General features: G+C 34.9%; 1 protein-coding gene across 1 annotated transcript in view; it reads left to right on the top strand.

The window, feature by feature from the left end:
- The window catches only part of NBEA (neurobeachin), a 426845-nt gene that overhangs the window by 131175 nt on the left and 268024 nt on the right, over positions 1–27646 (top strand). Inside the window, exon 32 of the mRNA XM_075139786.1 lies at positions 19509–19570. Coding sequence (XP_074995887.1) covers positions 19509–19570 — 62 coding nt within the window. The remainder of the gene's footprint in view (positions 1–19508; positions 19571–27646) is intronic.

Below are 27646 nucleotides of genomic sequence, written 5' to 3'. Positions count from 1 at the left end.
CTAAAGCAGTTAAAATGGTGATGGGGGAATTTGCATGAGCATGCGCTGATCCCACATCATATATCCAGAGGAACATATTCAGTCAAGTAAACTTTTTCCTTCCAGAATTGTTCTTACATACAATGTTGCTTTTTAATGAGAGGTTTACGGTTGGACTCAATGCTCTTAAAGGTCTTTTCCTAAGAACCTAAACAATTCTATGATTCTATGAAAAAGACTCATTAAGGCAAAGCTTATAACGTGTGAAGGTTTACGCAGAAAAAGCACAACTTTGTGTTCAAATTCCAAAACTCCTTCTATTATACATGTGTTTATCTAAATATTAGTGTACAGTCTTTCTATGGTCTCAGTTATTATTCCGCACAACATTAGCCCTCTTTTATTCTTAATGCTAGAAATATTTGCACCTGTAACTGAAATCTTCTAAATAGCCTTTTCCTTTTTTGTCTAATTATTGTTTAATAATACCAAGCTTAGTAATTCTCAGAAGCTTCACGTTTTTTATACTGTTTATTTTATAGCTATAAGTTGCAGTTCTCACTTAATGACACCTGAAGTTAATGGTCTGAGATGCTCATTGAGAACATTGAGATGGCTGTAAGATATTTGATGGATTCCATTCTTAAGTCTCTTATTTCAGTGAAGTTGATCGCAAAATTTGTAGCATTGTTATCCTTTTCTGTTTGACAATTGATTAGTTGCACTATAGTTTTTATACAATACAAATAAAATTGTCTTGGTTTAACCTAAGCTCTTTTTTAGACTAAAAAAATTCTTCACCGATACTGTTCTGACTTCACCTTTTGGTCAGATTCATGGTGTGAACAAGGCTCCCAACAGTTCCCAGCATATGACAAAGACTGAAAAGCTAGAAGCCACAGGAACCTCACGACTGTATGGCAATATGAGTTTATCTCATTGCCTGTCCGGACAGAGGCATGGTTTTGTTGGCTGTAGCATTGTTCTGATACCCACTTGGACTGCTGTTCCAAATTTTGTCCCATCTATGACTCAGCCATCCAATTCAGTCTCAGCAATCATTGTTTACGAACCAAACACTGAGTTCCAAAATAAGTAGTGTCCTTCCCATCACATTTCCTTATGTCTAACCTTCTGTTCAGTTGCTCATTCCTGATTTCTAACAACTAGTCCTTTCTTCCCAAGATATTGAAGTAGCAATCTATAAAGAAAAAAATCCAAACACAGCTTAGATTTTTACACTGCATGCCTCAGGACTTGAATTTCTGTTTGCTCCCTCTAAAACAGCTGGACTTTTTTTCTTTTTAACGGAGAACTCAGCTGCTTTTATAGTCATTGTGTACTAATTCTCATCTTTTCTTTCTTCATTGCCTGTATGAGACCCTTGATCTCAACTAAACTGAATTCTTGCCTAGTTAAGTTCCCTTTAAAAGAGAATTCTAAATTCTCTCCTAGTCCATTACGTGATTTACTTTGATAAATTTCCTGTCATTGTTTACTGAAAGCCAATGGTGCTCCTTAAAGTGCTTGAAACAACTCTGCAAAACAGAGGGTTTTAGTGGCATGATTAAAGATATGTGAGTACATAGAATTCCTGTGGGGCTTTGTAATTTAAACTTCATTTTTACTGGCAAGCAGTAGTTAGCTTGACAGTTTTATATGAAGTTTAATTTGTTGCTTTATGTGTAAAGGTTTTAGTTATAACAATTAAAAAGGAGCAAATAAACTTTATTTAATCAAGTCTGAAGGTGCTGTCTGTTTTTCAAATTGATCACCACAGAAGTATCTGTTGCATTCTACAAAGCGTGTCCTTTTCTTCTGATTATTCAAGCTTGAAACATAAAAATACCTTCCCTCCTCTTGCTGTCTTTCAAAACCTTCATATGGTATGAAGCCTTTCCCCTATCACATTTTGCTAAAATCTGAATACCTTCAGGCATCTTTGATGGCATGCGCTTTTTTTCTGAAGCTCTCTCTAGTGCTCTTGTGCATGCGTGTGTGTAAGAACTACTAAATCATTTCAGACTTGATAAGAATATCCACAGTTTTGTAGCTGAGGTTTTGCATACTGAAGAGGGAGCACAAAGGAAAAGGGAACACAAAAAAATTCATTTTAATACCTCTAAAATAGGTTAATTATGCAAGCTTTCCAGAATATCTGATGCTTTGAGATAGGTGGTGTTAATATATGTTTGGAAATGTGTATACAACTTAGTCATGATTTCACCTTTTTGTTGTATTTGAGCTGTCTCGAACTTTTGGTGAAAAATCTTGCAGTCATACCGTGCCATCTCATTTTCCTTTAGCTTGTATCATCATTCCATTCCGTGGAAGACTGGCTGATTTATTTTTTGACGAAATTATATTTAATATCTAAGCAGTGACTGCTTAACTCTTGAGTGGAGTTGACATGAACTGGCTGCAATCATCTGATCAGTCTAGACCAAAAACTTGGACCACTCATACTCAAAATTGTTAATTTTTCATGTTTGTTCATGTAAATTCCAAAATGTGACTGGTAGCAGAGGAGCTCTATCCAAGTAGTAATCTGACACTGTAGAACATATTTATTGATAAAACTCTTCATCTATTTACTTCCTGAAATAGTACTCATTTTTGCCCCTTTTTCCACAACCAGTTCTTTCTTCAAAGCTATCTTACTATATTCCAAATATTGGAACTTCCCAGAATAAGTGTTCTCCGTGATAGGTTAAAAAGGACTGATTTGCAATCGAATGCAAATAGTTTCAAACAGAGTATACCAAAATCAGCCCAACACTACTGTGGTTCATCAACTGAGGTTCTTTTGATGCCTCAGAGAACAGAAGTTGCAAAGGTTAAAATTGTCCGTATAGAATCTAATTGGAAACAAACATGTAGTATGTGTAGGTCACATATTTAAGCTTAGCAATGCTCATTGTGGAGTTCCATTTAACACTTGCACAGATATGTTTTCACTAACTTTAGTTTCCATATGGTCTGCAAATTCCCTCCATGTAAAGTGCATTACAACATTCTAGCTTTTAGGTGAAAATGTTACAAGCAAGTGTAATCTGATCTGTACCCGAAAGAAAAGTTATATCCTCTTTTTGTCAAGCACAGATGGGTAAAAGTATTTTCACTACAGCTATTCTTGGAGTGTCCTGAACTGTTACAATAGGTCCAAGATTGAAACATAGTCATGTACAATGCTTTCCCTTCTCTTTAGTGAGATACCAAACAAACATTACCAATGCTTTTCATTTTCCTATGTCATTACCTGGGTAGAAGGTCAGCCAGGTAGCCCTCTTCCAAAAGAGCTCTTATGAATTCTTTGACATATATTTGATATGTTTCTGAAACACACACAGTTCAAATCAGATGAAACAGAAAACGTTTTCATGCTGATAGGAGCAGAATATGTTTCTCCTCATTAACTCACCACATGGCCCTATGAAAATATTCAGTAGAAGTGATGATGGACTAGTTTTTTATGGAATTTGACAGGAGGCTTCTTGAAACAATTGAAAAATTGCCCAAAACATTCCTTTGGAAACCACAGGTAGAACTTGGGTGCTAAATGACACTACTTTAAAAGCTCCCAAAGACCACAAGTGTTGCATCACTGTGGCATCTACCAATGCTGGCACAATTTGTTTCTGATTTCCCCAAACAATACCTAGTTTTGTATTAGGAAGAACAAGATCACCATTTTGCTGAGATACTGTAGAAGTCTGGAAATTCCTTGGACTTTCTGGGGAAAAAGTACTTTTTGGTGCTTAACATGGCCCTTGGCTTTCTCTTGGAAACTTTTCAGAACCTTTATATTATTTGTGTGCTCAGGAGCACAGATGCTATAAAGCAGAGAGATTGCATGCTCTTGCAGAACTTTATTTTCCTCTCATTCTTTTATCTTACTCTGCCACATCCAAAATATTTTTGTTTGTGTGTCCAGGCATGTTTTCTTTCCACTAATCAGACTGTTGGTAATTGCTTACCAGTCTGTAGCACAGCATGTAGCCAACATTTTGAACAAAATAAATAAATGAATAAATATTAGCAAGTAAGAGAGAAAGGGGATTAAAAAAGTGTGTTATGATTTTAAAATTTGCATTAACTGGAGTTAACAGCATGTAAGTAAAAACTGAAGCTATTCATACTGCTGAAATTTCTATGAGCCAACTTTGATATTTTTATTAACAGTCTTGATTATGGTGCAGAATTGGTCCTGGCAAAGCTAACTGCTTAGACAGAGATATACAAAATGAGAAGCAAAGGCCTTCTACTGGAGAGATACGTTGAATCATTTTGTGGAATAATCGAAACTCAAGAAAAAGCCAGATTTCAACACAGCCAAATGCTGAGTCCAATCTCTAGGAACAAAGAATTTAGACTCTACCTAGAAGGAAGGAGATGAGGGACAAAGCCACTCAAAGAATGTAGGGATTGTTATAATAATGAGCATACTCTGGGCTCTCTTAGCTCAGTGCTGAGGCAACGAAGACTTGTTCAATAGTTGGATGCCTAGGAAGAATAGATGAGGAGGTGATTTCATTTCTGTGCACAACTTCAGTAAAACTCCTACCATCTGGTTCTATAGTCAGCACTTCAAGAATGATACACACATGCTGAATAGGGCACAAGAGTGATTGATGGATGGGAGTTAAACTCCATGAAGTACAATGTAAGGAGCTTGATTTGTTCGAAGTACCGAAGAGAAGAGATCAAAAGAACTTAGATTATACAGGATGTCTTAGCCTTTCTACCAACAGAATGCCTCATGAGGGTAAATAACACTGGAAAACTATACTAGGGCTTACCATCAAGTATTGAGATGTTACTTGTACTCTTTATGACTGTTTTAAACATTCTTTCTAAATATAGTCTTCAATCCAGCTTCTCAGGAGGAAGAATGTCATGTATTTGCTGACTCGTTTTGGAGCTTCTTTGTGGCTTTGGAGCCTGTGAATCCCCATTTCCTCTGTGCCATACGCTGCAAGGAATGATAGTCTGCATTAACCTTAATTTGCCCTAACATTGCCGTCACTGCATTTGTTCACCCGGTCATAGACAGATGTACTTCAGTGTCAGCTAGCCACCTGCAGGGATCAGTAAAAAAAGTGTTTTTTCCTTGTTCTGCAGTTGACTGCATCTCAAGTGCAGATGCAGTAGAGAATATATCATCTTCCCTTGAGGCACCAAAGATGGTCAGTATTCAAGTCACTGTATGAAATAAGCCTTTCTTCTGATTTTTTATGTGTGTTTGTGTATATATAGATAAAAAAATATAAAACCTGATTTTTATTTTTTATTTAAGAACTTCTTTAATCATTACCTTGAAGCGCAGTTCAGTAGGAGACATTTTCTCCTTTCTCTGCATAATGAAGTTTGTCTATTCAGACAAGCCTCATATAAGGCTCATGCCAGCTATAGTTTGGTCCTCAGATTTCAGAGAGCCCTTGCAAGTGTATGAATGCATAGCTATACATATACTTTAATGTGATTTCTTGCCGATATGAGGCTTATGTGATCACACTGGGTGGGGAGAATCAGGCTTTTACTCCATTGATAAATTTTCAATGTATTGGCCAGTTTCAGCCAGTTTAACAAAGGATGCTTAGAAGATGCTATTTTTACAGAATATTCATGAATATAGGTATCTGTTTGAAGAAAAGATATTCTATAATGTCTTGGCTGTGGCAGTAGTTACATGTGTATTTCTTAGTCATTTTCAATATTTGTTCTGCTCTATCATTTGGGGTATACCATCATCATGTAGTGAATAAATGGAAAACTGAAAAGTAACTAAAAAAAATCTCATCTGGTTCATTTGCAGCTGCATAATTGTCCTGCTTTTGGCTGGAATAGAGTTAAATTTCTTCCTAGTGCTGTGTTTTGGATTTAGTATGTAGAAGAATGTTGATAACACACTGATGTTTTAGTTGTTGCTAAGTAGTGTTTACATTAGTCAAGGACTTTTCAGCTTCCCATGCTCTGCCAGGTGCACAAGAAGCTGGGAGGGACCATAGCCAGGACAGCTCACCCAACTGGCCAACGGGGTATTCCATACCGCATGACGTCATGCTCAGTATATAAAGTAGGAGGCGTGGTCCAGGAAGTAGCGATCGCTGTTTTGGGGATGGGCTGGGCATCAGTTGGCGGGTTGTGAGTAATTGCATTGTACATCACTCATTTTGTATATTCTACCATTGTTGTTGTTGTTGTTGTTGTTGTTGTTGTTGTTATTATTATTATTATTATTATTATTATTATTATTATTATTTTCCCTTCCTTTTCTGTTCTATTAAACTGTCTTTGTCTCAATCCACGAATTTTACTTCCCCCCCCCCAATTCTCTCCCCCATTCCACTGTGGGGGGGGGGGGGGGGGGGGGGGTGGGGGTAAGCAAGTGGCTGTGTGGTGTTTGGCTGTCAACCATAACAGTAATATACTGTGTTGGTACAACACTATGGATATTGCAGCATAAGGAACAGGAAAGCAATTGATAAAGCAGGACTGGGAGAGAGTGCAGTAGGAACTCAACCCTATTAGACATCAGAGGATCCCTGTTAGAAATCAAGGTGAATGTTAAAAATGTTTCTGTGGGGAGGATGCAATGGTCAGGCTAGTGGCATTTGCAGTGTGTCTCTCAATGGACATGTTCACTTTGGTCAGTCAGGGACAGGAATCCTATGGATTCTTTGGTTTGTACTGGGGCAGGAACTCCGAATTGGTTTTCAAGGCTAAGGAGTTCATGATATATTTCTTCTCTGCCATGCCACCTCCCACTCCTTTCTTTCCATGTGCCCTAGGTGTCTCAGTGTACATTCTTCTATGTCTAGTGAGAAGTGATGCTGCAGGCTTAGCACAGTGCAGTTAAAGCCAGTGAATTGCCTGACCCAATCCTCTGGAAGACAGATTTCCTTAATTTGTGGTAGTAGGATTCCTGTTCATAGATTTCTTTTATCTTTCACTGTAAACACTTGCAAAAAGATCCCAGTGAAATCCCACTACTGTCCGAAAACAAGCCCTGTTTAGTTAATGAGATTGGAACAATAACGAGTTAGAGATAATGCTTTTCTTCAGTAAGTTTAAAAACATTCATCATCACTAACAAGACATTGAACAACTTTATATTGTTACAAGCTTTGAATGTTGATTTGCACTGTGAGGATGTTTTTTATGTATTTTCCTTTTTTACTTTATGAATTTCTGCAAGTAAGAATCTTTTGCAAGGTTTGGTTTTTACCATGAAGAAAACAATAGGTAATTTTGAAATAGGGCACAAAAACCCTTGAAATCCTCCAGTGGATATAATTTAAAATGATGATGATGATTGAAATCCTGCCTGCACATGTTGTAATCCCTTCATAAACAGGAAAAAAAAAAAGTTCATGAATTTCAAACAGCTATTTATAGGCTTGTAAGAAATTTGTTGTAGGAAGTATTTTATCTATGATTAGCTCTTAGTGTCTTACTGAGAGGCTCCACAGTATGCTCATGTTTCTGCAAACAATTCGGGACTGCAAGTGTTTCTTACTAAAAAACATCTCTGAGTCAGATACACACGGAGACAGAAAGCACCACCAGTTTTCCAGAAGTCTGTGTGGTAGGAACAAAGAAATGATGAAAGGTTAAATGGATATTCAAATCTGCCTATTTATTTACACATACTCCAGCAGAGTCAAGGTTCAAAGCTTTGCAGCTTCCACACTGTTTTTCGGAATATGCTACTAGTAACGAGACAGATCCCAATACTGGCATTCAGAGGAGGAACTGAAGAGCAGGTGCCACAGCATAAGTCTCTCTTATTTATCCACAGTGAAATCTTGAAACTATAATGACCCCCACACCAGTTACAGAACATTTTTCTTTCATATAATATTCCTTTATGATGCCTTTAAAGGGATATCATTACAAACACCAGAAAGTGAAGAGGATACATATTCATTTGATTTTGACGATTTAACTCTTGAATTACTGAAGTTCCTGTGTGCAGAAGTATGTTCTGAACAAATGTTTAACATGGCAGGAAATATATAGATCAGATATCCAGATAGCAACTAGAAAACGCATAGCATCTGGCACCTTTTTGAAAGTAAACCTGCCAATAATTAATTACACATATGAGCCACTCTATCCCTGTGTAATGAATTGGACACTTACTAAGATGTATTAGACTATGTAACAGAGGTTAACTGCTCATGCCCTCTTCTTTTATATTTGGTTTGTGTGGTCCCAGCATAACTTAAGGGTAGAAATTGTTGTTGGCACTCAGATTATATGTCCTTGATTATATTATCATTGTTACATTAATTAATAATCAAGACATCTTTACAATCCAGAATGTGTGGAGTTCCCATTAGGCAGAAATTGGGGTGGTTCTGTTGCTTTGCCAATGGAGAAAAAATGACTGAAAATGTGAGACTAATTGTAAAGTTTAGAATCAACTACATATATTCAACAGAATGGGTTAAGAGAGTGCAGCAGTAAAAAAAATAAATACATGCCCTGAGGAAAACAAAAGCTGGTAACAGTGTAAAGTAGTCAGGTTTGCTGAAAAGAAGCTCTGAAAGTTATTCTTGAAAATACAGAAGCCACTAGATGTTTGAAGTTACTAAATTACTGTTGAAAGTGCTACTATAAAAATTATATTATCAGAAACCAAACAATACCAATTGCTGTTCTTTTAAAGCACATAAAGAAATGCACAAAATATTGGAGCCCTTAAAAGGGTGAGAAAAGGAGTTGTTTGTGGTCCCCAGATCCCACTTACCTTCAGCAGTATTGGACACTTTCTCACAAGTTTTTTTTTTAAGCTGGTAGCCTGTATTCCAGTTGCAAGCCATAAGGCCTAGAAAGGTCTGGTCTTTTTGCCTTAAAACTCTAGAAGAATACCCTCTCTGATGACTTTATACCCCTTCTTTGTCCTAATACCATCCAGGTCAGATGTCCCTCCGTCTTCCTTCTTGTTCTAACTTTCAGCTTTCATGCAAAATAATTTTCTTTTTTTCCCTTTTTTTTTAAATAAGTTTGCCTCCTAATACAAAAAAGAGTAGCAAGAGATCTATTTAATGTTATTTTAAGGAAATAATTTTTAAAAGATTCTTGAGAAAGTTCTTAACACGTATAGGCACTACTGTAACATAGCCTGTAGGTGGACTCATCATATCAGGTATACAGCAGTGCTGCACTGGACTAAGTTGTACAATTTTTTTTTAGAACAGCCACCTTTTTCCCCCTTATTATTTTCTCCTCTACTGTCCAGGTCCAAAGAAAAACGAGGTGGTATGCCAAAAAGGTATTCAGTATCTACGGATGTTCATGCTGTGACTGAAGCTCCCCACAGGCAGAGGTTCTCTGGTTCTTATTCCACTTAATTCATCATTCACAACTCAGCAGGGGACTCTGCCTGATTTTGGACTTGAAACAGTTAGGCTGGTATTTGCCCCACCCTTTGTCCTCTAAAGGCTTAAAAATAGTATCAATCTACTTTATTATCCCAGCAGTATTTTCCAGAGAACAACCTAACTTTGATAAACTATAGGGTGCAAATAACATCTCTCTATTAGATTTTGCTCAGAAAGGTATATTTCTCATGAGGCATAGTCTAATAATCCTTTTCCATGTAGCCTGAGCTCTATGTCCAGGTTCTTTACAAAACTAATCTCATTATGGCTGGTCACAGTTTCTCCTTCTATATTCCTTAACTCTGTGTCTACTTATCACCTGCTCTTATGACCCAGACTGAAACCTTTTAATCAGTGACCAAGTTTAACAAAACTCCCTTACTTGTCCTGATAATTTAAAGGCGCTTATACAGTTCATCCTATTGGATATGGATGTGCTTGTTTCCATGCCTTCAAGGCATAAACAAAGAATATTCCACAAAAACACTTGAATCAATTTACTTGAGAAGCTACTACACTTGAATCTTAAAAATATAGCTGTTTATAGAGCCCTTTGTTTTTGATAGAAAAAATGTTAATGATAGCATAAACATTAATGAACCATCAAGCTTGATTTATCTAGATGTTAACAGACTGGGATTATTTTTGCAAGGACTAAGAGAATATCTCTTTACTGTGTTAAGTCTAATTTTATGTTAGGATTTACGTCCTCCCAAAAAAACAAACCTGCTAAACATATTGTCTTATATCATGTCTTAATTTTGTCTGTTGGTATGTGGAATTTTATGATCCAATCTTTTTATACGAGTGATGTTTTCTGTGGAGATTTTCTTGCAATGGGAAACCCTCATGCTGAAAGAACTTGTCAGACAACAGAGACAGTTGTGATATGTCAAATTAAGATGGCAGAGTGATGTCAAAGCAGGTCTAGGGAGAGCCCATAACAATGTTACTGTCAAGTAAATAAAGAAAACTGAAAAACAAGAAATACAAGTTATTTCAAGAGATCTATGACTGTGGTATGGTTCTGTGTTTTGAGAGACACTGTTTTAGAATGATTACCATTTGTCAGTAGGGCTTCAGGATGGGAGCAAGATCTGATGGCTGCCAACTAAGGTCAGCAAAGTTCAGTGTGGAAATGGAGATTTATTTTTTTTCCTTGTTATCAAATGCTCAGAAAACAATTACCATCTAAACAAAATATTAGTTCACCAACAGTTTGCGCAACTAGATACAAAAATTAGCTGGTGCGTTATGCTACTCAGGAGATCACACCTAGTTAAAATAATGGTCATGATCTCCTTAGGAATTTAGGAAGCTTCATGAGTTCTGTGAGGTTTTGTTATACTTCCTATTTGTAGCTGCACTGGTTCACTCACTGATGTCTCAGTATGGCCCCAAGGTCGCCAAAAAGAAGAAATATAAGGAAGTAAGGAAGACCAGTAAAGAGTAAGTGGTTTCACTTATCCTAGTGAAGCAGCCTATCCTTTTCTCTCCTTCCTTTTTTGTCATTCATCTTACACACATTTCAGTTGTGTCATGCCATGATGATAATATTCCCCCTAATAATAGGAAAGAATGTAACAAAGAACTAGAAGGTAGTAGTAGAAAGCAGGAAACAAAAAGCAATTCCTATGTTTAAAAAAAAGATGAGAGAAACAAAAAAGAATAAATAAGCACAGAAAATAGGGCATCGAATAGCAATAAGTTATAGATTGAAGCTAAGGAAAAGTTGATAAATTTCAGGAGAAAAATAAAACCTCATACCTAAGGAAAAAATAACATTGAGTAATGCATTTGAACTATATTCCTTGTTGCATTTTCAGGGAAAACATGATATTCTAGAGACTGTCATTTGGGATCATACTTATGATCCATTTTGTCCAGGATGTCACTTCTGACAGCTTTAGAAAGAACTGGAGAAGGTTCTTGAGATGAAGAGAAAGCATCATAGGTGTAGTGAAGGTATAAAGTATAAACATTTGCTTGTGTTAGTGAGTGAAATTAATGTTCTGATTTCTGCTTGTATACTTCTTTGAAAATAATTCACTGTTGAGAGAATTCTTCCGAAATGTATTTCCTGTAACACAGATTTGAGAGGAGGTGAAGGACTGAGAAAAAAGAGAAAGGAGGGATAGATGTTTCTTCATTTAAATAAGGAAATTGTAAGGGATCAGTAGAACATAAAGTCTCAGAATAGTTGTTTTTTCCCAGATGTATTGATTACGTGACAACTTCTTTGGTATCGGTTGTTTTCATTTAGTAAATTTTCTACAAATTTAATCACAAAAATAGCAACTTGATCAGGGAAGGAATGGCATCCTGAGAAAATATCACATGACAAAACTAGAAAAATCTTTTAACTTTTCACATTTTAAATTAATTTTTAAAAGGCTTTTTCCTTTTTTCTTCCTTTTTTTCTTATTCCATCCATTGAAATAAAATATCCAGGGCAGCAGCTGTGGCAGAAATTTAGCCACAATTTTGAGCCACTTATTTGAGTAATATCATAGGATAAAGGGGGAAATCAGAATACTTTCAGGATCATATTTTAATTTTCACAGTGGACTGTTGGATGTTTGGAAAAAAATTGGAATGGTTTTCATTGAGATTCTTTCTAGATAAATAAGATTTTCCAGAAGCTCTGTCTAAGTGTAGTAGGCTTCCACCAAAATAAAATGTTTATAAGTTACTCAAGTCTACCTAAAACTGAAGTAGACTGCAATAGAAAAGCAATAGTTCAATTTTATAGACATTTTCAAGATTAGAGGTGTTTTAATTTGATCAGCTGCAGTGCAGTGTGATCCCTGGTTTGGCTGTTTCGACCCATTGTCTAGAAGGGGACTTCAGAAGAGAAGGAAACACATTTCGTTTCCAAATTAAATTCTAGTATATAATAAGTATCATATTATTGCAGAAAAAAAATCTGCTTCACTTAAATTTAACAGGGAATTGTTTTCTTATAATTAACATCTGTGTTGTATTCTATTACATGAAAAGAATAATTTTGTGTTATTAATGCTAATTAGAACACTTTCTCAATTGACACATGATAGATTGATATAAATTTTAGATCTGTCCTGATATAGCAATTAGATAAGCATGTTAGTTCACTACGTCACAACAGATATTTGAAAAGAGATCCATCCAAAGAGATGCTGTTTTAAGAGAAGGACAGAGAAACACAAATGCATATATTGAGTAAATCCCAATGGACCATTGGCCAAGGAAAAAATTACCACAGGCGCTAAATAAAAAACTGGATCAGTTTTTAAAATCTTCAGTGAAATATTAAACTGAACAGTGGTAGTGGATTTTATTTTATAGATTAAGTGATCTCCTTCTCATTTGATGAATGAGAATTTGTGCATCCCATTAACACTAATGCAAAATTGTCAAAAATTCCGTACGTTGGTATAAGGCTAGACTCTTCAGAGTAATGTGGCACCGGCATCAGTTTTGTCAATATCATTACAGCTCATGGGAACACAGTACGAACGTCTGTAATTTTAAAAAGTAAATCATGTATACATAGTAATAAATCCCCTCTCTGTGGGTATGCTCTCAAGGGGTTTTGCCATTCTGTGTTTCCATCTGGATATTTTATAGTCCTCATTTAGATTCCTTTTTAGAAACTGCAGTGTTACTAAAGAAGTATAGGTTTTCTTACTTTAATAAAATAATTTAAGAAACTGTTACATAGCATTCTTATTCTTTTAAATATTATCCCAGTATTAAGATCTGTTTTATTTTACAAATTTTACTAAAAGGGCTGAATCATTTGAGTTGAGTTTGAACAGATCAGAATCTATTTTTTATGTTGACCTATCAGTGTTTATTTGAGGTGTTTATCTTAAGATATGAGTTCTAAAGATTTCTGATAATATTTTAAAGGTATTTAATTTAATAACCTGGATGATACCTTTTCCTAGATTTTGGGGTACCAGATATAAAGAATATTACATGTGTTGTGCAGTGTCTTTCACCATAACAAAAAATCTTGTAAGAAGTATAACTGTCTTATCAACTACAAAAGCACTGAATCAAATTCACATTCATCATGTTTTTCTGCGTCATTCTTTTGCTCTGTAAAGGAGATCTACCCATACAAAGGATGGTCTGGAGTACTAATACAGCCATCCTTCATGGTCCCTAGAGTTGGTGGTAATGTTGTGTTCTGCCAGTCAAGGCTGCTGAAGGGATTTGTTAAATCCACAACTCTGACTTTGTTATTTTAGTGAGTATACGTTCTTTGGAATAGTGTTTCCTTTCAACTAGTAAAAGTGGGGTTGTAATTATTTTGCAACATGGCTGTGCTTTCCATCTGCAGTCTTTCTGCAATTCCTGAATATTTGCCAGCCTTTGCTTTTCATAAATTAAGACCATTAGTGTAATTTAAATGTCTACAAAATATGTGACATATGTATGGTTCTAAAACCAATTTTGAGTGTAATCTTGCAAAACATTACATTCTGTTTAATACACCTCTTGCTTATTTTTTTTCTAAAAATGGCTTTGCTTGGAATAAGAACATCTGTCATTTCAGTTAATAGTTTTACATACTTAGCATTTACTTTCAAACTTTTCACTTATCTTTGATTTTCCCTCCATACTATCTCTTTTCAGTTCTGTAGTGAACTCACCAGCAACTTGATAATTGATTAAAACCATCAATTTGAATCAACCTAGATGACAGCATATGCCAGAGGGAGAATAATGTAGATTTAAACTATTCAAGTAATTTTAATTAATGGTCAAAAAGAAATCCTAAGTTTATTTCTTTGATTGTAAATTGGATTTAGCAAAATATTTCAACAAAACAGTTGCCATAAAATTCTGCTGGCAGAAGAAAGACTTTTTGCAAGAACAAATAAACTTGAAGGAAAACTTGCATTTCCAACCAAAATATCACCATCACTTTTTTCCTAGTACTATCAGAGCCAAAACATGCTTTAGTTTCTGTCACCAGCATGAACTGTCCTTGAAAATTTGTTGTGCCATTCCTAACAAATGTTGAACAGAGTGTAAGGGAATGGTCTATCAAAAACGGAGACACAATTTGTGAGTGGTGATTACTCTTACTCTGTCTCTCGGCACAGAAGTCAGTGAGGATTATGGGAAGAGATACCACAATATGAGTTACCAGTAGTTATGGAGAACAATTCAAAACAATACAGTTTTGTTTAAAGTATTCTTGATGGAAGACTACATCAGTAGGAAATAGGAAATAGCTGACCTTACAAAAATACAAGTTAAAAAGGAGAATTCTAGTATTTTCTGATTTTTTTGTGTGTCTAGTTTTAGGACCGTATGCTCATTTCTAAGTACATTTTATGCACTTTTCATATGTTAATAAAATAATGCTTATAATAGCATGTCTTTATTTTGTCGTAAGCATTTTTTCTATAGAAAGCTCCTGTAGTTTTGATGACAGGCTGTACAGGAGTAATAAAGGCCAAGTTTTCTCTATGAACTGGGTTAAACGGATTAAACTTTCTCAAGCTTTTTATTTAGCCATACCTGAGACTTTCAGATAAGTAGAAGCTATAATTGAGTGAAAGATTTCTGCAAGCTCTAAAGTATAGTTAATTGCATCTATTTTTCTAAGTTCAACATAAGATATAAAAACTTTTAACTTTTGTTTTTGCTAATATTACAATTGATTCCAGCTCCAATAAGGTTTTAAGTTGACACAAAGTAAAATCATTGAAAGAAAATGCAGGCAAACCTTGATAAAGACCAGATGAAATTGTGGTGGTATTCAGTTAGACTCATACACACATTGTATTAATAATAATAAAAAGAAGTTCAAAACCGTGATCTTATTTCATAAGGATTTTTTTTTAAATTGATTTTATCAGCCTACATTAGATTTCTTCAAAATAGAAATTCACACTGACTAGTTCAGCATGGTGACTTCGAGGTTTTGAACCCATGACTTCATTAATGCCACAGGCATGACTAAAATAGTATAGCTTAAATTAATCTTTTTTTAGACATTAATAAGTCATAGTGAAAAGAAATAATTAGCATATCTTTGGGCCAACAGAAGAACATTGAAAAAGAAGTCAAGTAAACCAGAGCATTTCAAGATAACTGCCAGGCATACATCATTTATTCCAGATTAGCTAAGGTCACGCACTTGATGCTCCCAGTTTTTGCATCCATATATGTGGTCATTGTTGCCATCAAATTGCTGAATTTTGATGGCTATATTTAATGGACTGAGAATAGACCATGAAGAAAAGTACTAAGAACAGCAAATATAAAAAGCACATACTCCATTCAGTTAATCAATGACCTTTTTAACCTTGCTGTATGCAGGAAATATCCACTTGTATTTTAGTAATTACATTAGCTTCCTTAATGGCATTTGATACAGATGGTATAGGAAGAACTTATCTGCAGCTGAAGAATGCAGGCAGCAGTTCTAGTTTGAATTGCAAATACTTTTTCTCATTGGAGTTAAGTAGAGGGAAAGAGAACTGAAAATAAATGTGTGCCCTCCTCAATCAGAGAAGCCATTGTTATCATTTTTGTTTCTCATTATGTTAAAACTAATTCTAAAAATCTCTGTGAAATCCTGCAAAACTATAAAGAAGAATAAATGCAGTTGTTAGTGCATTTGGGGCTTAGGAAATTGATCTTTATTCCGATTCATGCTACAAATTCTATTTTTGATTTTGTGAAGATACCTCAACTGGTTTGTGCCTTCTCTTCTGTCTGTAAAATGGGAGCAGAACATTTTCTTCCTCCTTTTTTTTTTTTTTTGTCTGTTATGTTATATACTGTGCACTGAAGGAAATTATTTTAGTGTCTATACCAAGCAAAAGCATTCACACAAGCTGGACTTCCTGGAACAGAGGATCACACAAATTTAAAAACCAAAAGATTATTAAAATCTGCTCTATTTAGGATAAGTTCAGCAGGACAGGGATGATGATTCTTCCTTAACTTCTCCTATAGCTTTTGATTATGTGGGATCTTCATAAACCGGAGATTCTGACAGTTTTTCCTAATAGGCAGAAATGGATCTGTCCTCCATTAGGTCTGATCTGTTTTTATCATTCTCTACTATTGACTCTGACAGTAAACTCTGAAGATTAATTGTGTTTTGCATAACAGGAAAAAAAATCTTTATTTATTTAAAATCTTTCCTATTTCATCAGGAATAAGCAAAAATGGGAAGAAGCACAAGGGACGCAAAAATAGAGCCCTTTGCAGGTAGGAAGGAGAAAATGGAGCATATAAGGGAGGGCACACACTTTCCCTCATATGATTTGAGTGGAAGGAGTCCCTGAAGTGGGAGTAGGAGGCCGATAAGCAAGGAACTTAAAATGTGAAATGCTGGCCCTGCTATGAATGTTTCACGTTTCTGGGTTCTGTTTTACTTCAAGGAATGTGTGGTATGAATACTTAAAGGTGAATAGAAAGTATTTCTGTTTCTGTTTCCTTCTTCCTACCCATCAAGATGCATGGGTTTCCCTATTTTCTGTTACACCTATTCCTGTTTTTGCTTATTTATAACTAGTGCTGCACACTTAATTTCTGCTGTAGACTGAGCTCTCTGCAAAGGGTATTCCTTGCATCCATCTTTAACACCATGAGCTTCTTATATAAGGTTTTCCTATCTCCCTCTGTATTTTCACATGTGAAAAGTGCTACAGTCTCCAAGATAGTTATTTCTTTCTTTATGACTTGAAAACCAGTCTCTTAGAACATCAAGTTTCGACTACTACTGGTTATGAGAGGTGTTAATGGTTATTATCAATGGTTGTTTCATCAGCAGACAATTACAGAGCTGGTTACAACTAATGGGTGTGCTGATGTGCTAACCAGATGTCAGTTCTGTATCCTCCTCTTTCTTAATTTCAACAAAATCAGTTTGATTCTCCTTTCTGATGCTAGAATGCTACAATCAAGCTTGTAGTTGATTAGATGTGATATACAAAAAGTTATCAAGTGGTGTCCATACAAATAGAAAAAAGACATCAGTTTTAGATCATTTTACTCAAGCCCTTAGAATCATCAGGCTTTTAAAAATTAAAGTATATAAAAATTCTTATTATTGTAAACAGAAAATTTTGCACTAAGGTAATTATCACTTCCTTCAAACAGAGTGTCCTGTTTTATTATATATACAGCATTTGTGTATTTAAGACTCATCATTGTTATCTGGATGATAATCGTGAGTGTTTACCCTAGCCTTGTGCCATTTTAGGCATGTTTATTTTGATCCATGCTCCAAACTTTCTTTCATATCGTTTGAAGCTATACATAAGTATCACCAACTGTCTTTGAAAGTTAAATCTTCTAATTTAATGAATTAAGCCAGGAAATATTCATTATGTGTTTCTCTTTAAAGTGTGTATTTTACATTGAGTTTTCTATTCCTTTTGGAAACCTGGTGAAGATAGAAAGAAATTAATGCTGATGCATAAACATTTGTTACATAATTTAATTGGTTTATTTTTTCATAACTGTGAATGATGGAGACATTTGTTCTTTTGATGTAAAATCAGAAGGTAAAGACATGTACAAATTTAGAAGACTGTGGCATGGGAATATGTTTCTAAGTGCATTATTTTGACTCAGTCATGTTTTAATACACCTGAGGTTTGATTTTGAAAGAAGATAAGTGAGAGTGTGAGAGAAAAGATTTTTTTTTTTTTAAAGTTTTACATAATATGAGGTGGATTCGTAATAAACCAGAGAACATTCTATGATAAAATATTTGATATATCTATGCTATCTGCATTGGCTTAATAGTAGAGTTCAGTCTTCTGTTTGGATTTTCTTTGTCAGCTTTCAAACAGTGGAGGAAGCCTGCAGGTGATAAGTATCCCATTAATCTTTCTGATCCTCTAGCACTTGAGCATGAGAATAGCTGATCAATTACAGCAATTGTCTCCCTAAATGAGCTTTGCACATCTGCCTCTTATTTCATTAGTTAACTGTCTGCCCATATATCTGATAGAATGGAATCCTAGTGGCTTCTTACAGCTTGTTCTGTGTTACTGTACAATAAGGATGGTGTTGTTAGCAAAATGGGCACAAAAGGGTATTTATCCACTACCCGCAATAAATATACGTGCTATTGTGTAGGAGTGCTTTTGTCCCTAATCGCTGTTTGTAGAAACCTACTTAAAGCACATCAGTTTCCTTTTCAGCTTCCTATTTAGTCCATAGTTGTAAGCTTTATATTTGTGTATTTATCATTTTTATAACACAATCAAAGTGTTTCCATGCCCTAAACCAACATATCAATGTATTGCCTGTATGATTTTAGATACCAGATGCTGCCATATATAGTTAACAGTACAGTCATAGAATCAATAAGGTTGGAAAAGACCTCTAAGATCATCGAGTCCAACCATCAAGTAGAAGTGTAATTTCCTCCTTATCTCTTTGCAATGCATCTTTTAAATACTTAGATATGATATCCTTCTCTCAGAAAGTAAATGTGCATTTCCAAAGCTGCAAAGAAGTATTTACAATAGTGGCAATGTTATTAGGTATTAATTATTCAAATTAAGTACAAAACAATAAGTAACAATTACAGTGCATAATTCACAGTTTGTTTTAAGAAACACGGACTACAAATTATAGGTTATAATTTTAATAAAAATAAGGTTTCACATTAATGCCTTTTTCATTAATATTCAAGCTTTCAATTACAGGAAAATCAATTACCAGATGAAAATTAAAATAATTTCAAAGCAGAGGCTTTATTCTCTACATGTTAATATCTGATCAGGTTATTCTTAAGAATTTACAGCATTTAGTTTTAAAAGGTTTTTTTCTTATGTTTATCATATATTAAATTGTTTTGGATTATGTAGATAGGGATTTATTTATTTATTTAAATGGTGAACTGAGCTAAATGCCAAAAAGACTTAATTAAAAAACATTCTGTCCTGCACCTGGTATAGATTATTCCAGGTGATGCTTTGATGCTTTCTGAACATGTAAGTATGTTTGAATCTGAAATTCTGAGATAATTGTGCTTGAAACTTGTTTCAGTGAATTTAAGCGATAAAAATATACAGCACAGATATTTTATGGAATTTCTGAAACCATGGAGATATAATAACTAAATATCACCAGTCTTTTAAATTCATTTTTGACTATTTATTGCAGGTCTGGTGTGTATGAAGTCGAGTACTTCAGTGGTTGAACTTGTTATGCTGCTTTGTTCACAGGTAAGACGTTCTCTGTTTTTAATTGTATTAGTTTCTTTGCATAGTGCTGGATTACTGTCAGCCTAAGATTTGTATCTTGCTGTTTGTTTTATTCTTCCATTTCAGTATAAGAAAATACAAATTAATCTCTTCTAGTAGCATGTAAGTTGTAGATTTTTTTTTTTTATATGTTCCATAGTGTCACTATATTCACAGGGTATTCAACGTGTATTTGCATTTGTTTTGGAAAGTGTATGAATGCACTTTTACTATGCATGAACTCTCTTTCAAGCCAGTTCTTATTTGGAATAGGTAAATAGGATACTGTTTTCGTAATTTTATGTTAAAATCTGTCTTTGTATTAGCAATTTTTTAAAACCTTACTTTGTGGTGACTTTATTACTTTCGGAATACATGACATAACTTACTGCATATTTTATATAGCTGTCACTATATAAAAAACAGAGGAACATGGCTTAGGTAGTCCTCAGGAACTGGCAGAAGCGGAGTATTTCTGTTTAAAAAATGCTGCGGTTTTTTTTTTTTCTTAGCATAGCAGTAATGGGTTTCTCAGAAATCTGAATCAATTAACGTTTTGAATTGCTTTCACAAGTAAAATACTCGAAACTAAAATAATTCCTCATACTGTTTGGATTGTTTGCATCTCAATTTTAATTGTATTTGTTTTGTCAGAAGTGTTATTGGCTAAATTCATATATATAGCCTTTTACTTTAAACTGCCAGTAGTAAATTACCAGCAAACATTTTAGAATTTTGCTTATTTTGTAAAATATAAGAAAAATATAATGGCCTAAGAGATCCAAATAACTTCACAAGTTTTTACATTTCTCTAAACACTTATTAACAGTGTTTAATTTACTAAGTTTCCCACAGATTTATAATAGCAGTTAAACTCAAACCAAGTTAGTATATAAAATGCCCAGTTTAACTTGTTATATTATTACCAAGGAAAATTACTTGTTTGTAGTTTTACTTGAGCATTCGCTACTGCACATTGAGAACATGCACAAAAAATGAACTGAAAACAAATGAGTTTCTAGGGGTAATTGAAATGAAAATCTACTTTTGAGGAATCTGTCTGAAAATAATTAACATTTACAACTGATTTTGGGGGATGGGGTTCCAACGTACCTGCTGTTTGCCAGTCCATAGGTTGCGTTTCTTCAAGCTTGTGTCATAAGGAAATCATTAAATCTTGTTTTCCTTTTTTTTTTTCCCCCCTCTTCCTTCCCCCCCCCCCCCCTTCTCTTTTAGCCAGGGTGGATGTTGGTTAGGGAAAAGTAAAAGAAAAATACATCCCTGGCAGGAATCCTCAGTGGGGTTTGAACTTCAAACCTTCTCCAGCAGGGCACTTGAAAAATTTGTTACCTAATGGTGAAGTCCTGGGTTCCAGAAAAATTCCAAAAGATCCATTAAGGCTTTTGAGCCCTATGTTCATGTCATGCAACTTTTTTTTTTCTTTTTTCTTAGCAGCTTTTGAAACCTTTTCTTGATGGAAGGAATAACTTACAGTCCTTTCTTCTCTAGCCTTTGGTTTTACTGCAGTTCTCAGGAATAAAGTGGAATGTAGCATTAGGGTCTAGTGTCTTTGATGGCCTCATCATCTAATCATAGGTTTAACATTACTCATTTGCTGGCTCCAGGAATTCCTGCCATTAAGGGCCCTAGAGATGAAACTTTGCCTCAAATATTGATTGAAAGGAAGAGAGAGAAATTTAAGCTCTTTCTGCAATGCTTTTTCTTTAGACATCCCAGTAAAGCTATGTAACAAATACAGCTAAATCAATTTGTTATTTTTATGACTATTATACATATTATTTAATATTTCAAAATATTTGACTATTTTAAAAATAAGCTTCATTTTATACCTCAAATAATGTGAAGAGCCTAATAATTTTCAAATTTTGAACATTTATTCATTTTCTTTAATGTATGCTTGGGAGAGCTATTTTCCATCTACCCAATTACTTGGGGAAATTTTTATACCCCATCTGATACTTCAGGGTTGTTTCCTTAGCTTCTAAATAAGGAAAATTTTGTGTCCTGATGTTCATTTATTACTAAGTACTTCAGAAGCTAATGTTGTAATGTTTGTTGTTGGTGATATCAAATGTTTCTACAGGAATTGGTCAACAGGGGGCTGTAGTGGTGCAAATTGCATTCTCCTCCCCTCACCTTCCTAACTCCAGAAGTATTGCTTCTGTAAATTGCATCTGCACAGAATATTGTATTTAGGCCTGTAGGTGTACTAAACAATCAGGTCTGTAGTTCTATTCATATGCAGGAAAAAAATTAGTTAATTTTTTCTATTTACATTTTAAAACAATTTGTCAAAAGAAAACACAAGGTAAATGCTATAAAAATACTGATACATAAGTTGGCTAGAAGAAGAGAATGGCAGACAGACAAATATCGTAATCCAACCTATAGCTAACAGAACTTGGAATTAGGAGCTTAGGAGATGTTGTCTGCAGCAAATGAGGTTAAGTCATCTCTAAAAAGAACAGATAGTGCTACCTGAGCTTTTCTATGTGATAAATTGAGTAATATGGCCTGGAAAGACTATATAAAGTTCTGCGGTTTTTAATAATCCTAATGTAACTAGGGCTTTTCTTCCTAACATGGGTAAATCCTTCATGTTCAAATTGAATGACATTTTACAGATTATGTAGGGAAGTTTGAAATGTGTCACTCAAAAGATAGATGATGATATTAAAAACCTTTGAAAAGTACAATTTTGTTTGCACAGAACAGAGTAACTTTAGACATTGAAAAGGAAAGGGAAATGCGAAGTTTGTTTTCCTTTCATTTGCTACAGCAAATTAGATGCTTTTATGCTCTTTATGTTGGAAATTCCATGTTAACGACTACAGATTAGCAAGGATGTCAGAATTTTTTTTCTTATCTGAGCTCCTGAATAAAATCAACATTGCCAGCGGCTCACGTCCAAGGTATGGTCTAAATTTACATGAAATATCACATTACAAATGTCTGAAGGTACATGTCATGGATAATTCAGTTCATATGGGCAGCCTTTTAGACTCTGAGGGATATGCAATCAAGCCTTTCCCCCAAAGGAATTTGGAGTTTCTGTGAAAAATACATTTTAAGTTTTAAAGGAAGTCCTGTAGGGATAGTACATCATTTGTGGGTTTGGGGAAGAACAAAAAGTTCTACTCTTTATATTTTCAGAATCTCTCTTGTACTGTAACTTGCTTCCCTGCACCCATTTTATTTTTTTCTAGTATCACCTACTTCACTAAATTAAAATTTAGGTTAATTTGATGGCTTTATTTTCTTTATTTCTTATATAAACCAAAAGCATACATCCAAGTATTTGAAATATATTTTTTCTACATAATTGATAATAAACATATAATTATTTTCACTTTTCATAAAACAGGCATTTTCACTTGGATTTAGTCTATTTTAACATAAAACGGATGAAGATGTGTTATGTTTGACAAGATCTGTGCTTGATTAGCTGGTCTTTGTTCCCTCAGCCTAGTTGAGCATGTCACGACTATGTTGCTCTTGGAGTGGCAGATTTCTTCAATAAACCATACAATTTTTTTTTAAAAATACGTTAATTTTTACAGTGTAGTTCCTTCTTACATCAGATTTAGATTTCAATTACTTTTTTCTTATTCTTTCTTTTTTTTTCCTAGCCAAAACTACAATAGTTTCTAAATACTTGCAGATCTTTTGCAAATTCTTCTCTTTGGGGATACAGTTTCTGCGGAAACTGAATGGTGTTATCCCAAAGGAGTTTTATCCCATGCCAATTCTATTTTTATATATCTTATCTATTAACAGGGGAATTTTATTTTCTTAAACAGAAAATACTGTCTTAGTATTTAAGACATCTTGCTACTTGACCTGTTTAAAAATATAAGTGTTACAATGGATAAATGGTTACTTAGGGAAAAAATGCTATGTCATTTGTGATTGTAGAATACGTGTAGGTTTCAGGATTTTGTAGTTTTCAATACATCATTCATTCTGTTGATTTCCTCTCCCCCCATGTTGGAAGTTTGATCAAGATTGTAATTCAGGAGCCTCGAAATGAAATATCAAAACTAGAATGAAGATAATCCGCTTCTGAATCACTATGTTGAGGAAAAAGATTTCTTTTAGATGCTATCCCTTGTAAATAGGCCTTTATTAGAAAAACTGTATGAGGAGTGAGGAAAAGGATATACATAACCAGGAAATGCTTTACTTAAAACTGGCAATTAAAACCTGTTAGAAGGTTCTCAAATAAATGATAACACACGGTCCCTCTTATAATTAAGCTGTAAATAGATTCTGTAAATTGTTTACTTTTATGAAAAATTATAGAACTTAAAGTGCCTTAGATAAAGCAGATGATACCAGGAGTATATCCATAATTTGACAAACTCCAGTATGTAATTAATGGGTAATCTGAGCTTCAGCTAAGCCTTTCAAACATTGGTTAACAGTGTGAGCCACATAAATGAGTTGTGTCTGTCCACATTGTCTTATCTATTAACCTGGAAACTTAGAAGCTGCTTGGGCTGAATCCAGTCTGTCTCTCCATATCACAGGCAGCCATTCAGTACATACTTAATCAAAAAAGATCTGTGAAGGATCTGCTCCCATGCAGCACAGTCCATAAAACACTTTCCAGTGGTTTGACACATGTAAAACATAGTAGTTATATACTACTATATATACTATAGCAATCAAAACTATAAAGTGGCAAAATGGGGCAGAAGGCGGGAGAGGAGAAGGCAAATGAGTGCATTGCCTGTTCTTCTAAGTGGCGAGAAAAATATAAACAATATCAAGAAATTAATCCCACTCCAAGGAGAGATGGAAAAACAAGCAAATAAACAACAACAACAACAAAAACCAAAAGATGTGCCTTGCCAGTACAAATTCCAAGGAAATTCTCACTGAGTAAATTTGTTTAGCTCTGAGAATATAGGAAAACCTATCAACCAGGCACTGGAGAGATTTCAGTACACACTAGCACATCTAAATGTGCATTTTGCCTCAAAGTATGGGATAGCCCTTGGGCTTCAGAAACGGGCAGCTGCCCAACGCAGAAACCAAGCAGAAAAAGAAATCCTTTCCTGGTCCCTACAGCTGACCAGAAGCAGCCCTGAAATGTGGAATTCATATAATAGAAACACAATCCATGCTTCTTGATACTAAACATACTCTATTCAAGGCTTTCTAGAAAAGTTTAAGTAGGGATTCTCCAGCTCTGCTGTACAATGCCTTCTTATCAAGGACCATCCTCACAGGTATCTTACCAGGCTCCATCTCTAGATAGTTAGCTTTATTTCTGTACTACACTATTTGTATGTCTATTTTACATTTTAATATATGCATTATTAGAAACCTTTTGATTTTCATCATAGATTTCTTTATAATAATTTTGTATGTATTTGCTCCTGTTGCCATTATTAGATTCAACTTTAATTATGCTTATTGGTCCTTATTTATTCCCTCCAAAGGTACTCCTAGAGTTTTCATACTCCTTCATTTTTGTTTGATAAGCAATAGCTCTTTCAGAGTACCTGTCATAGTGGCACACTAGCAAAATTGTTTGCTATTTGTCTTTTTGACACGAACTGCGGTAGGAAGGCCGAAAAGAAGTTAAATAATGACTTCTTCTCTTAAATCTAAAGAACAACGAACTTGAGATTTAATCTACTTAGGAAACTAAGTCTGATATAACTTCAATGGTTATATCCAATTAATGTTGGTTATGCAAATTCTTATGGAGGTGTAATTTTTTTAATCTTTCTTTTTCCTAATTATGAAACAAATCAGATGTTTCACCTTTGGCAGCTTCTTCTCCGCCAACACCACTTTTGTACCAGTGCTGATATTCATAAGACACAAACACATCTGAAAACTGTTCAGACATTTGTTTCCTGGTTTAGTGGGTTAAGCTGGCTGAGACCCTAGCTTAGAAACTACCAGAACTACTCAAAGAGAAGGATTCAGGATTGCAAATCTGGGAGCACAGAGAAGAGAGAAAACGCCACTTGTGTTTTCATGGCAGCACACTGTCAGTTCAGATCTCTGCATCTATTGGAGTCATACTCTTAGGCTGCAGTTTCAATGTTCAGCTTAGGCTTCTCTCTGGCTCGAATCACACTGGCAGAGGTATCCTATCTTCTCCATGCCTAGCTCCACATTCCTCCTCGCTCCCTTTCACCAATACATGCAATGGTGGAAACAGTCACATCAAAATAAAAAGTAACTCTGGATAAAATAGTAATTTTTAACTGGTTATACTTCTAAAGTAGTCATGAAAGCAATAGCTCATAGCAGGTAGCAGGTAGAATGGCTGAGACTGTAGGAAAGAAAGACTGCCCCTGTGACAGTCAAGAAAAACTAAAGGAATTTTGGCATTTGATGGGAGATAAATAAGTTGCAACCAAAAAAAAATCCCGCAGATTGCCATACACTGGACAAAGCATTAGAAAGGTGTATGAAAATGTCAGTCACATAGCTCCAAATTGAGGGTTTGTAACTTCACTTTTTATCAGTGAAGACTCAAATTTAAGTTCAGTAAATACAGTCTTTGTAGCTGAAGCAAGTACTTTCTCTAATATTGTCATCCTATTTCGACTATATAAAGGTCCAGCAAGAGAGAAACAACATTTCTACTGTGTTCTTATCCATTATCAAATATGGTACAGCTTAAACATGTACTTATGTTCTGGTATTGATTTGGGGCTCTTCATAATCCAGAACATGGTTGATATACACACTTAGTGTAATTTCCAACACCAGAAATGAACTCTAGTACAAACTTCAGGAGAAGCAGAAAACTTTTTCCTTTATATTGTTTTGCTCTAGAAATTAAGTGGTTTGTTGGTGTCCGTCCTCCCCGCTCTTCTCCCTCCCCCCCAGTGTTTCTCACTTGCTTTATAGAATTCTGGAAGCTTTCCAAAAGATGATGACTTTGCATTATCTTTTTATTTATGCTAAAGGGGTGTCAGAGAATTTTCTTGCATTAATTCCTTGTCCACGTGTGGAATGTCTTCCAGCCCAATCTCAGTCTTCATCTCTTGGCCATCTGCTTCTGATAATGTAACTTTCAAATGGAAACCATCAGTGTATTCTTTCCTACTTGTTGGGCAATTTTACTTTCTTGATTATTCTGTGAGATGTCCTTCCAGATCCCCGTACACTCAGAGAATTACTTCTGTGTTTTGCCTTTAGTAGTAAGCAGAATCTCTTCTTCAATATCTTACTTACACCAGAGTCATCAGGGAACTTCTGGTCCTTTCTGTTGCCTGTCCTTGTCTGAATGTTTTTGTCAAAAAATGTCAAAGACTACATTTATTACACATCAGTGAGATGCTGATCTGAACCTCTTCTAGATTCATGGCAAAACAGGCAGGATCAGAAAACCCTAAGAATTACTTTCCCCATATCCTACTATGGCAAGGTGCCTTCTCTATTAAGTTGCCTACAATTGAGAAGGACCTTAGATCAGAAGAAAACACTGAGAAAGTCAGAGTCAGCTGGTATTTCTTAAAGGGCTGAGAAAAGGCTCATTATTGCAGAAAGGGCAAAAGCTCATTATTGGAGGCCATCATTATTAATAAATATACCATAGTTTTGGGGGGTTTCATTATCTATATAATGGAGACAGTGAGGAGTAGTTTTGTGTTCATCAAAAAGTCTTCTCTTTAATAGTGCATTTTGGAAGACTTCAAATTAGTTATCCACCTCTAACATCAAAGATTGGTTGAGTTGGTTAAGTGGACTGGCTTTTAGGATTAATAGCCATACGTAGCAACACATGTTGTTAATAATAATTTTAGTGTCTCGTAAATGAAGAACTATTTTTCCAGTCAGGAAGGAAGCTCTAGAAGTTATGGAGGTGCGTGTATTTTCTAACATTAGAAGATATGCAGAATTTCTACAGGGTGATTAAGGTTAATATTGTATCATCTAAATAAATTTGGCCATTTCCGTAGTGTTGTTTGGGTAATGTAAATGTTTTTGCAATTGTGGATTTTTTTTTTCTCTTTTCTTCTAAGATACCGATGAAATGTTCCTCTGGGAACGTTTGACTTCATT

The sequence above is a fragment of the Calonectris borealis genome, chromosome 1 (genome assembly GCF_964195595.1).
Source record: "Calonectris borealis chromosome 1, bCalBor7.hap1.2, whole genome shotgun sequence".
NCBI lineage: Eukaryota > Metazoa > Chordata > Aves > Procellariiformes > Procellariidae > Calonectris > Calonectris borealis.
The sequence above is the reverse complement of the archived record's forward strand: the minus strand, read 5'-3'. Positions and strand labels throughout refer to the sequence as shown.